The 12,208-nt window shown below is 40.2% G+C and overlaps 2 protein-coding genes across 9 annotated transcripts; one reads left to right on the top strand and one right to left on the bottom strand.

Annotated features, from left to right (window-relative positions):
- The first annotated feature begins 5,033 nt into the window (after nucleotides 1–5,033).
- Armcx1 (armadillo repeat containing X-linked 1) lies at nucleotides 5,034–9,263 on the top strand. Of its 8 annotated transcripts, none has more exons than XM_046419185.2 (5): nucleotides 5,034–5,185; nucleotides 5,516–5,563; nucleotides 6,099–6,146; nucleotides 6,922–7,020; nucleotides 7,295–9,263. In XM_046419185.2, the coding sequence occupies exon 5, from the start codon at nucleotides 7,428–7,430 to the stop codon at nucleotides 8,865–8,867; it is 1,440 nt and encodes a 479-aa protein (XP_046275141.1). In that variant the 5' UTR covers nucleotides 5,034–5,185; nucleotides 5,516–5,563; nucleotides 6,099–6,146; nucleotides 6,922–7,020; nucleotides 7,295–7,427; the 3' UTR covers nucleotides 8,868–9,263. The 8 variants fall into 8 exon arrangements, with proteins under 8 accessions (XP_046275141.1, XP_058427239.1, XP_058427235.1 ...); XM_058571256.1 differs by having other exon boundaries at nucleotides 6,099–6,150; XM_058571252.1 differs by having other exon boundaries at nucleotides 6,008–6,146.
- Nucleotides 9,264–10,654: 1,391 nt separating this feature from the next.
- Nucleotides 10,655–11,167, bottom strand: LOC124075660 (small nuclear ribonucleoprotein G-like). Its single transcript, XM_046419208.2, has 2 exons — nucleotides 11,114–11,167; nucleotides 10,655–10,944 (listed from the first exon to the last, which is right to left on the bottom strand). The coding sequence occupies exons 1-2, from the start codon at nucleotides 11,165–11,167 to the stop codon at nucleotides 10,735–10,737; spliced, it is 264 nt and encodes an 87-aa protein (XP_046275164.1). The 3' UTR covers nucleotides 10,655–10,734.
- Nucleotides 11,168–12,208: the final 1,041 nt, after the last annotated feature.

Here is a 12,208-nt window from a genome sequence, read left to right as displayed (position 1 = left end):
TAGAAGGGCTAAGGGACCTAATGTATATGGCTGGAGATAGAATTGATTATTGTGAGAATCACAGAATTCATTCTAGTTTAAAAGAGAAATAAATTAGAAAATTTTATGTGAAACAGAGCTTAAATACAGACAATTCAATAGCTACTCAAGGATTGTGAAAAAATAAATAATTAATAATAGAAAAATTCTCCTCATGGTCTTGATCCTCTAGAGCTACATGACCCACCAAATGCTGAATAAGAAAACAATTGAAGGCATGCATAGAAAGAATAGACACATCATATTGAAACTTCTTAGTTATACAAAAAGCATAAAACTGGGGGCTGGGATTGTGGCTCAGTGGCAGAGTGCTTGCCTAGCATGTGTTAGGCACTGGATTCAATTCTCAGCACCACATATAAGTAAAATAAAGGTCCATTGGAAACTAAAAAAATATTTTAAAGAGAGCGTAAAACCATACAAGCTTCCAGAGAGAGGAAAAAATTAACTTTTAAAGAGAAGAAATGAGAAGACCACTGGTTTTCTTGTCTGAAAAAACTTTATGCTAGAATAAAGAGCAGAATAATGGAGGAATGTCTCTAAAGTTCTGAAGAAAAAAGAACATGAACCTAGAATTCTGTACACAACCAATCACATATAGTAGAAATAATTTGTGAATTTTAATGTAATTTGTAAGAAAGAATTCCTAAAATGATACTGACATACTCTAAAATAAAGTAACAACTGAAATTTAAGATGGCATAAACACATTTGGAAGCAGAGTTAGGATAAGATTAAAGGAATATTAAAAGTTATATCTTATTTGAGATTGAGAATAGTTATAGATATGGATTAAATTGTAGCACTGGTAGAAGATATGTTTATACATGTTTGATAATATTTTTATTAAATTATGTAGAACTTGCAAGATACTAAAGGAAAAAAAAACATGCCATGAAAAAACAAAAAGATGCAATAAGAAATCATGACTAATAGAAAACAAAATGTTGGCAGGAATAAGACCAAAATGAAGCAATCACAATTAATGTGGATGATTAAATTCCTCTATTAATAAACAAAAACTTTCCAGATGGGCTTAAAAGAACCAAGTGGTCAAGAGTGGTGGTGCATACTTATAATTCCAGTGACTCAGGGGCTGAGGAAGGAGGATCACAAATTTGAGGCCAGCCTCAGCAGTTTAGCAAGGCCCTAAGCAACTTAGAAAAACCCTGTCTCAGGAGGATCATGAGTTCAAAGCCAGCCTCAGCAATGGCGAGGCACTAAGCAACTGAGTGAAACCCTACCTCTAAATAAAATACAAAATAGAGCTGGGGATGTAGCTCAGTGGTTGAGTTCCCCTGAGTTCAATTCCTGGTATCCACCCATCAAAAAAACAAACAAACAAACAAACAAAAAAACTAAAAATAAAAACCCTGTCTCAAAATAAAACAAAAGTAAGGGGGCTGTGGATGTCACTCAGTAGTAAAGCACCTCTGAATTCAATCCCCAGTACAAAAAAAGAAGAAGCAAGAAATATGATCTTTATAAGGCATGCATTAAAACCAGACAAAGAAATGCTGAAAATAAAAAGATGAAAAAATAAGCCAGGCACATTCAAATCTTAAAAATCAGGAGTGCTAAGATAGATATGAAATACATTTAAAGTAAAGTGTACCAAAAGGTACAAATAAAGCTATTTTATATTTATAAATAATATGCTCTAATGAGAATGTAATAGGAAATTTCATTCCTCAAACAGCATGCTACTGAAATATGCAAATAAAAATTATTGACAATATAGCAGAAACCCTATTATCCATTGAAATTTGGACTAGCAGTTTAGCTAATTACTTGTAAGCAATTAGTAAGTTAGCTCATTGAAAAATAGAGACATGGGAAAAAATAGTAAAGTACATGTTAGACATTTTATTTTAATTTAGAATATATAAATTTACAATCATCTGGCTGCTTTGATGCAGGGCCAACTATTGTCCTTTGAGTAGAAGTCTTCTGATTAAGAGTTTCCTGTCATTTTTCCTCTATAAACCATGGCCATGATGTATCATCTGTAATTTTCAGTTTTGTTAACTATAGAACAACATTGTTTAGCAGATCTCTAAAACTTATTCATCTTATATAATTGAAACTTTATGCCCACTGAACAGCAACTCCTCATCTCCCCTCCACCCAGCTCCTGGCAACCACACTGTTCTACTGTTTTATGAGTTTGACTATTTTAGATACTTCATATAAGTGGAATCACACAGTATTTATTCTTTTGTGACTGGTATATTTCACTTAGCTTAACTTTCAAGTTCATCCATATTATCACATGTGGCAGGATTTCCTTATTTTTTAAGGCTCTATAACATTCTATTGTATATATTCCAAGTTTTCTTTCTTCATTCATTTGTTGATGGACATTCAGCTTGTTTGCAAAACTGGGTTATTGTGAATAATGCTGCAATGAACATGAGAGTACAGGCATCTCTTTGAAACCTTGATTTCAATACTTTCAGATATTAACTTTGAAGTTTAATTTTTGGATGTATCCCTATATGATTTTCATAATGTCTGCTCCATTTTACATTCCCACCAACAATGTATTATACAAGAGTTCCAATTTTTTCACATCCTCACCAACACTTGCTATATTTTGTCTTTTTGATAATAGGCATTCTTATTGGAGTGAGGTGATACGTCATGGTTTTGATTTGTATTTCCTGATGATTAGCTGTGTTGAGGACTTCTCATATATCTGTTGATCATTTTTACATGTTCTTTGGGAAAATGCCTATTCAAATACTTTGTCCATTTACATTGGATTATTTGTTTGCTGCTGAGTTGTTTGAGTTCCTTATATATCCTGAATATTACTCCCTTGTAGAAAGACTCCATTTTAAAGATATCGGTTCTTGGTGCTGGGGTTGTGGCTCAGTGGTAGAGTGCTTGCCTAGCACGTGTGAAGCCCTGGGTTTGATCCTCATATAAATAAATAAAATATTATATTATGTCCAACTAAAACTAAAAAATAAATATTAAAAAAAGATATAGGTTCTTTTAAAAAATTTTTTTAGTTGTCGATGGACCTTTACTTTATTTATTTATACGTGTTGCTGAGAATTGAACCCAGTGCTTCACACATGTTACGCAAGTGCTCTACCACTGAGCTACAACCCCAGCCCAAGATATTGGTTCTTAAAGTACAGATTTATTTTACTAAATGTTTACAGTTTTATTCTATATATTGATTGTTGAACCTTGTAACTTGACACATCTTCACACATATGTTCTTTATATTTGCATGATGTAAGGCAGAAATTGTTAAAAGTGGATGTTAGTCTAATGGGCATTGCAGGGCCCTTTTACCTTTTCCCGTACACATTTTCTTACTGCACATGTTTAAAAGAAATAAGTGTATATCATGAGGGGGGATAGATAGATAGATATTGATTTTTCTATTGAGGAGATATATCCTTTTTTTCTAAGAGAGTAGTTTTAAGTCTTTTAAAGTCATATATGTCTTAGCCATATATGTCTGTAAGAATCTGATGAAAGCTATGATTCCTCTCTCTACTGAAATGAACATGTTGTGTATACACACAACTTTAATACAATTTCTGATGGTTCACAGAATTGATGAGGTAAGAATACCTACTCTAAGTTAAGTGTGGCCAGTGTGAATTATTCCTTGGACCTGTGTACATATTCGACTGAAGATGTACCGAGGTGGGTATAAAGTGGCAGGCAGTGAAACTGCAGCAAGGTTAGGTTCCTTCAAGGGTGACTTGAAGTTAAGGAGGCCAGAGAGGAGAAGCTCAATAGGTTGTACTTCTTAGATCAGGTGGTGACAGCAGTGTTAGAAGCACTGTAAATAAGGGAGGAAAGGTGGTAGGGAACAGATTTCTATTTATGCATTGTTGAGTTACCTCTGTGGGACTTTGGGGGAGGAAATGAAGGAACCTCAGGTAGTCAGCTGCATAGCGTGACATTTATCATCTAATCATATATCCACACTTATTTTTGGATTGAATAAAAAACAGGTGCCTGAATACACCAAAATGAGAGGCTCTGGAATCTGGGAGGGTTGAAAGGGTAGCTAGTCCCCCACTTCTTGACAGGGCAGGGAGGATGGGACCATCTCTGCCTCCCTCACTCTCAGCTGTCTCAGCCTTAGTAGATTGTAATCTGATCCAGGAGCAGGTGTTCCGTACAGCCATCAAATCACAAGAAGTTCACACAGCAGTCAGCCAAGACTTTGGGAACTTAAATGTATGTTTTTTCTTAAATCAAATGAGGCAATATTTTCTTGCTTTTAGTTTACCAAATTGAAAGTTGAGTCAAAAGGAGAAAAAGTAAATGAGCCGTCTGCATAAAATGACCAAGATTGGACTACTGATCTTCACTTCATGGACTAATTTATGGATCATGTAAACATTTTCAGTTTTCAATTTTAAAACAAGTTAGTATGTCTGAAAGCTACTATTCAGCTGTAACTAGTACAAACATTTTTCTTGAGTTACAAACAAATGCAATGAAATTAATAAGGCCTATTTTTTCCTCTCAAATTTTACACTCAAATGAAAATGGGCACTTTTTATTTTCTCAATGGAAAAGTAATGCACTAATGATAAATTGAACAGAAAAATTTAAGAAAGTAAGACCCTCCTATTACTTGTCATCCTTTGCTGAGATCCTGCCCACACCCTGATTTGGCATAGGGGTGCAGTAAAAATATTGGACCTTCATAGCTGAAGGGGTGGGAAGTGAAGGGAAAAGCAGTTGGATTAGAAATAAAGAAGATACAAAATTATTCCTCAAAGAGGAATAAAAGGCCGGTGGACATGCAAGCAGATGCAGTCTCTCCGTGTTAACCAAAGAAAGGCAAATTGCAACCATGAGGAGAAGCTAATTATGGTCTCTGGAATTGGTAAAGAGGAAAATGAGTGGCAGGACCTGATGTGGCAGGGAAGGTAGGGGGAGGGCCGACTTCTGCCGCACTGCTGGTGGGAGTGGTAATTGGGGTCCTGATCTCATGGGTGACGTGGCCCTCACGTGAGCTGGAGCCGACGTGTGCAAACGTCCTTCTAATACTGGTCTTCCTTTGGTCTGTTTGTGATCTCCCTGTTATTGCCTAGAGAACCAGCTGGCTGCGGCGGAGGGAAGGAGGAGGAGGAGGAGGAGGTAACTGCCTGAATCCCAGCAGGTCTGTGCGTGAATGGGCGCTTCCTGGGAATCCCTGCCTTTTAGGTAGTGGGGGGTGGAGATCGAAAAGTCTTGGCGTGCTTTCTCCACACGCTTGCACGATCCCTGGCCCTTCCTAGAATAAAAATGGTGGAATTTGGAGTGTCAGATTTCGGGGAAGACCCCAGAATAGGAGCGGGAATCTTTGGCATCCCAGGGCTTTGAATCGGGAAGGGTAGGATTGTTGTCTTGTGCTCTGGTCCATCTACCAAGCCAGAATTTTGGGGCCGTGTGACTAGATGACTGTCATATTCATATTCATATTCATTTCCTCCCCCCCCCTCCCTGTAAGGCACTGTAAAATTTGGAGCAAAGACTAATCCACCACGAATTCCTGCAGGTCAGTGTAAAGCTAGGGTTGCTTCACAGCCCCTGGAAGGGTGGGGAAGACTGAGGATCTTTCCACAATTTAAGGCTATTATTAACACTCCTGCAATTTCCCAGCCGTCACCCCCCCCCCGCCCGCCGCAACAAGGAAAAATGGTTATCAATGGGAGTGAGGTTTGTTGGGGAGGGCAACAGAAGAGATCCTTTGGTCTCCTTTCACTCTTAGAGTTTTCTGTACTCCTGCATCCCATCTCCCTCCCCCCGTTTCCAGTGGTTCCAAAGGGGTGTGGTTTTTGCTGGGAAAATGGCCGACCGTTGGGGCTGCGGGTGCTGGGGGTGGGGGGGAGATGCTGGGTGGAGCTGGAGGGCTGGTGTCGGCGGAGACCAGAGTAGTGGGGATGGGTGAGATGCAAAAAGGTGAAATCCGCCTGACATTCAGAACCCCGAATCTGGAAAGGCTGGTATTGGGATTCTCAGACGTGTTCTTGTATCCACTGAGTCAACTATCTTTGCTGTGTCTCCCGTGGCTGTGAATCCTGCGCCTGAAGGCCTGTCCAACCCTAGCAGCAGGAAGGAGAGAATTTGTGCAGATCCAAGTAGGTCAGAGTGAAGGTGATGGTATTGGGGACCTATGGGGTGGAGGATGATGGTGATTCTAAACTCTAGGGGGCTGCTGGAACTCCTTCTTATTCCCCTCTTTTCCTTCTCTCTACATGGGGAGCTTGCAAAAGAAAGTGCTCTGCACCTCCTTGCCCACCTCCAGATGGGCAAGGAGGTGGTTGGGAGGGGGGCCTGTGTCAAGAGAGGCCTGGCATGGAGTTGGGATGGTGAGGAATTTACTCTGATTCACTGTTTGGGGTACAGTGTTGATCTGTCTACCAAGCCCTCAGTCTTAAAGCTTGTCAGTCCTTAAGTTTGGTGGAGGCAGAAACCAAGATGAAGAAGAAAGGACATTGCTCCCTAGCAGGGGAAATTGGTATAATTGGGCGGGGAGTGGGGAGGATGTTCTGGTACCTTTGAGATGGTGGGGGTTGGGGAAGCAAGGGCAGAGTGCTAGGTCTTCACGCATTTCAGGTCCATCTAGATTCTAGTTGCTACTCTCCTACATCATCCTTATCAGTATAAGTGGGTGTGGCATCACCTTCTGAGGAAGTGATTGAAAGGAGGGAGAATCATCTAAGGAGGAGGGAGAGGAAGATAATTTCAAGGCTCCAACTCTGTGAGGAAAGGAGGGTAACAAAAGCTGAAAAACACTGTGGAACCAGAGACAAGGGCCAGTGATTCAGAACAGGGACATTATGTACTGTCCTAGGTGAGTTCCATCTGTCCCCTGAACTCTCAGCACCTCCCTCCCTATTCCCTTATCTGCAGATCTACAGGACTGAGTGCACTTGGAGGCTACAAAGAGAAAAAAGCAATTGCATCAACCCATGTTTGTGCATTGAGGACACCACTTCCCCAAGACATATGGTAGGCAGAGGTTATAGGGAACTCATCAAAGACTTTGAATTTAACACTCCTGGATGGAGTGGTGGAACATGAGGTGGGAAAGTCTGGATATGGAGAAATTTTTCAAAATGAGCTTCCCAGTAGAGGAAAGCAATCAGTGATCTAGATACTAGTCCCTAAGTCCTGGCCAATAATCTCATAGGTTTATATGTTTGCAGATAGGTGGTTCAGTCTGTCTGCATGCAGAGGCACAAAAGGAGGAGTTCATGACCTGAAACCTTTTCTTTATTCCTAGGTCCCCCTGTATCAGCAGTTGCAACATAGACTGCCCTCAGCAGCTGAAGACTTCACCTTCTATTTGGAAGAATTTTTCTGGGCCAGAGCAAGCCTGCTCTGTGCTGGGTTAAGGGATTCACCTCAGCTGTACCATGGGCAGAACTAGGGAAGCTGGCTGTGTAGCAGCTGGCATGGTCATCGGGGCTGGTGCCTGCTACTGTGTATACAGACTGACCTGGGGAAAAGATGAGAATGAGAAAATCTGGGATGATGATGATGATGAAGAAGAAGAAGAAGAAGAAGAAGAAGAAGAAGAAGAAGAAGAAGAAGAAGAAGAAGAAGAAGAAGAAGAAGAAGAAGAAGAATCTAGTGACATATCAGAAATTGGGGTGGAGCCTGATAAAGGATCTAAGACTAATATTGGAGTGAGGGCTGGAACCCAATCTCCGGGTGACATAGAGGCCAGGCCTGAGGTAAACTTGGGTCCTGAAAGTGATCCAGGTGTAAAGAAGGAGGCTCACTTGGGATCCCAGAGTGGAGGTGGCCTAGAGGCTAAGGCCAAGGCCCTTTTTAATATCCTGAAGGAACAGGCAAGTGCAAAGGCAGGCAAAGGGGTTAGAGTTGGCAACATCTCTGGAAATAGGACCCTTGCACCGAGTTTGCCCTGCCCAGGAGGCAGGGGTGGAGGCTGCCACCCCACCAAGGCTAGGGCTGTGAGCAGGTCAAGTGGAAAATCCAAGGGAAAGTCACGAAGCAAGAGCACCAGGGTTCCAGCTACAACATGGCCTGTCCGCAGGGGCAAGTTCAACTTTCCCTATAAAATTGATGATATTCTGAGTGCTCCCGACCTTCAAAAGGTCCTTAATATCCTGGAGAGAACAAATGATCCTTTTATTCAAGAAGTAGCCTTGGTCACTCTGGGTAATAATGCGGCATATTCATTTAACCAAAATGCCATACGTGAATTAGGTGGTGTCCCTATTATTGCAAAACTGATAAAAACAAAAGATCCCATTATTAGGGAAAAGACTTACAATGCCCTTAATAACTTGAGTGTGAATGCAGAAAATCAGGGCAAGATTAAGACATACATCAGTCAAGTATGTGATGACACCATGGTCTGTCGCCTGGACTCAGCTGTGCAAATGGCTGGACTAAGACTGTTAACCAACATGACTGTGACTAATCATTACCAACATTTGCTCTCCTATTCTTTTCCAGACTTTTTTGCATTGTTATTCCTGGGAAATCATTTCACCAAGATACAGATTATGAAACTAATTATAAACTTCACTGAAAATCCAGCCATGACAAGAGAGCTGGTCAGTTGTAAAGTACCATCAGAATTGATTTCCCTCTTTAATAAAGAATGGGATAGAGAGATTCTTCTTAATATCCTTACGCTTTTTGAGAATATAAATGACAACATAAAAAGCGAGGGGCTTGCATCATCCAGAAAAGAATTCAGCAGAAGTTCACTCTTTTTCTTGTTCAAAGAATCTGGAATATGTGTTAAGAAAATCAGAGCATTAGCAAATCACAATGATCTGGTGGTAAAAGTAAAAGTTCTAAAAGTATTAACCAAACTCTAATTTGGAGTCTGCCCCCAAAATTACTGTGGTAATTTTTAAGTTTGCACTTGGGAACAATGTGTTTTGTAAATTCTTTGTTTTCACTGATATTACAAAAATGCTTTCAGCTGCTATTTTGGAATAATGAATACAGCAGATTATCAACAGTGATTGATGCTGGATTTAGACTGGACCATTCTGAGGATGCTAGATGAGTATTAGAGCTTGTACAAAGAAAGCACTTATTGATTTGATCTTGATACCTACATTATTTTTTACTCTGTAACTCTGTATACAGTGAGTATACATCATGATTAGTTACACTTTTGTATTGGTTTACATTTGTTAATCTACAACTTGTGTTTTATCAATAAAGTTGTGTGTTTTAAGCAGCAGAAAAAAGACATTGTCATTTTCCTTGAGTTTATGGTCTGTTTGAAGAGACAAGGTGTATGGAAACAAAAATATATTAACAAAACCAGACCATCCAGTCACAACCAGATGCATCCCCATCAGTGCTTAGAGGCAGCAGAAACTGCTGAATCCACCAGTGCTCAGAGAAGGTTTTACAGAGGAGAGGGACACTAGGACACTCGAAGTAAGCTGGGCTTGAAGGATAAGATAGAAAAGCCAGAAGGGCATTCAAGGAGCGAAGAGGGTGGAAGAAAGGCAAGGAGCAGGCTGACCTTCCTGGAGTACAATATGTGGGGAGGCAAGTGAGGGGAGGGTCTGAGAGTTGGGGTGAGTCCTGTCCATGGAACACCCCTGATTGCTACACTGGGGTGTCCAAATAGTAGCCCATTTGACCTCCAAATACTAGCCTATCTAACCCTGGGAGACAACAAAGCCTTTCATGTCCAGAGGAATGACAGGATGCCAGGAAAACCACATGGTGATTTGTGTGCAGGTTGGGTGCCAATTGGGGTGGGGCCAGAATGGTGACTGGAGATTGGAAAACCAGTTAGGAAGTTACCACCATAGTCCAAGCATGAGAGGGTAAAGGCAAGACATTTCAGTGGTGTCTCTGGGAATGGTAAGGACAGGATGGAAGCAAGAGACCCTCTGAGCCACTAGGTGCTGGGTAACAGAGATTTCTGAGGCCAATTTTCTTTTATGGTTCTTTGGGCATTTGTTGGGAACATGTTCTTTTTCTTGGCCAACTGTAGTGTATATGTAAGTGGATAAAAGAGTTGCTGCCTTGAAATAATAAAATGCAGTCAAAGAAAGAATGCTTTTTAGTGCTTGCATCAGATTTCTTTTATTAGTTGGTTGGGGTGGGGACTTTAAGGAACTATAGAGAGTGTTGTTGGGATCCACAGAGGAAAAGACCCACTTCTCTCCCACCCCATGGTGTAGGTTGAGGAAAACTCTCAAACTGCTGCTGGGAGCACACAAGGTGCTAGGTCCATAGAGATATGTGTTCAAGATGTGCCTGCCCTTCAACTGAATAATTCCGCTTGTGAAATGTTATCCTTAGGATCCCATCCATCAATTGGCTTGGATGAAGCTGTGCATTGTTCAAACTGTTTTGAAGGGTGAAAAAGTGAATTGACCCAAGTGTCTCAACATAGACATTTGGCTAAACAAACTAAGGTGTACCTACACACTGAAATATTCTGTAGCTGTTGAAAATGTTAATAGGCGTCTGCATTTAATTACATAAAAATTTAAGCATGTAATATTAAGAGGAAAAACTGTTTACACTACTGTTTCCACAGTACATCCCATTTTTTATTTTATTTTTTTCTTTTTTTAAAAATTTTATTTGCTATTGAAGTTTATTTAACAAAAAGTTTAATATGAAAATGTACATGAATCAATTTTCAAGTCATAGTTAAACAGGGCTTCTGGAGGGAGGACACGGATTTCTCTGCTGAACAGCCATTATTTATAGTCGTTCTAAGGCTTCTAACATGATGATACTGTTTCCTCGTATTACCACCATTCCAATATTGTTCTGTTGTCCACTAGTTGCCATCTCCACACATTCATCTATTACAAGATTCATGAAGGGATCAAATCCCTGCAATATTCCTTGGACATGTCTGCCACCATTTAATTTCTTTCTTTTTTTTTTTTGAAAACCTATCTGTTCTATCTGTTGTTATTGGATCATTCCTTGGAGAAAATTCATTAGTACAACACCTACAGAATACTATTTTATTCTATCATCAGAGATGTAGAAATGGCTTTGCCATCCCCCACCCTTTTAGGCAGCAGCATTCCTTTAGCAGGACAGAAAACATCAGCATCTAGCTTAGCCTGACCATCTCACCGCCCCTCTTCTCTCCTTCTAAGGCACTCTGATGCCTGCGGTTCATTGTCTCCCACACTGGCCCCATCAGAGGAACCACTTCTAGGGGTTCTGATTTAGTAGAGCTGGAGCAGAGCCTACCAATCTGTTTTAGCTTTGTCCCTCCGGTGGTCCTTATGTGCAGCCAAGTTTGGAAAACCTGTTTTCTTTGGCTAACTCAGTGCTTTCTGCAGGTCAAGCTGAGAAAGCAGGCTCTGTTCTGGCCAGTGCTCTCTGAGGAGCCACTGTTCACATGGCTGGAATGATGACTGTCGAAAGAAGCCTGGCAGACAAGACCCCTATGAGTTTCTGCTGGCAAGAATGTCCTCCACTCAGGTGACAAGAGGCTTTTTTCCCCTTCTTTTCAGCATTGCACATAAGCATTTACTGTAAAGCAATGCAACATTTAAGAACTTAACCATTTCCAAATTCTTCACAGTTCTTCAGAAGGCAGGATTATAACACAGAACACTGGCCTGTGGTCTTCTAATTTCATTATCCCACCCCCAACAAATGCTGACTAATTAGGTATTGTATCCTTTGGAAAACAGCATCAGCCCATCTTTTTGTTTTATTTTGTTTTGTTTGGATACTGACATCCCATTTTTTAGAAGAACAAAACTTTTATATGCATTAAACCTTCTGAGAGTGTATTCCCAATGAGAATGGTTATCTATGATTAAAATGCTAAAGTATGAATTCAGTGTTTTAATCGTTTTTCTCAACTGTATTTTGTTATATGTAATCTATATTGAGTTTGTTGTGTAATCCATGGGAAGTAATAGTCTTGGGTATGGGTTAGGTGGGAAATAAAGGGGATGATAGAGTGGGAAAATAGGAGGGGTTTATATGGATATTGTTGAAGCATACACTGTGTGGCAAGTATTTAGAACAAAAGGAGGAATGTGTTCAAATTATATATGTATGTCATAGATAATATAACATCAAATGATATAGTATACACTTAAATGTGGGAATATATGCAACATGCTAAATAGTGTTGGAACATATCAGTTAGTTACTAGAAGTGGACACCTTCAGTTGAAAGACAGCACTGATAGTCTTGGTT

Source organism: Marmota monax, unplaced genomic scaffold, assembly GCF_021218885.2.
Source record: "Marmota monax isolate L192 unplaced genomic scaffold, Marmota_monax_Labrador192_F-V1.1 WCK01_AAM20220418_F8-fsc00206, whole genome shotgun sequence".
Lineage (NCBI taxonomy): Eukaryota > Metazoa > Chordata > Mammalia > Rodentia > Sciuridae > Marmota > Marmota monax.
The sequence above is the reverse complement of the archived record's forward strand: the minus strand, read 5'-3'. Positions and strand labels throughout refer to the sequence as shown.

What these genes read in the sequence shown, in the direction of transcription:
- LOC124075660 (XM_046419208.2), bottom strand. Translation starts at nt 11,167, where the DNA reads ATGAACCGCAGGCATCAGAGTGCCTTAGAAGGAGAGAAGAGGGGCGGT. An exon ending in AGAAGAGGGGCGGTGAGATG is followed by an intron (nt 10,945 to 11,113) that starts GTCAGGCTAAGC and finishes CAATAACAACAG; the next exon opens with ATAGAACAGATAGGTTTTCA.
- Armcx1 (XM_046419185.2), top strand. Translation starts at nt 7,428, where the DNA reads ATGGGCAGAACTAGGGAAGCTGGCTGTGTAGCAGCTGGCATGGTCATC.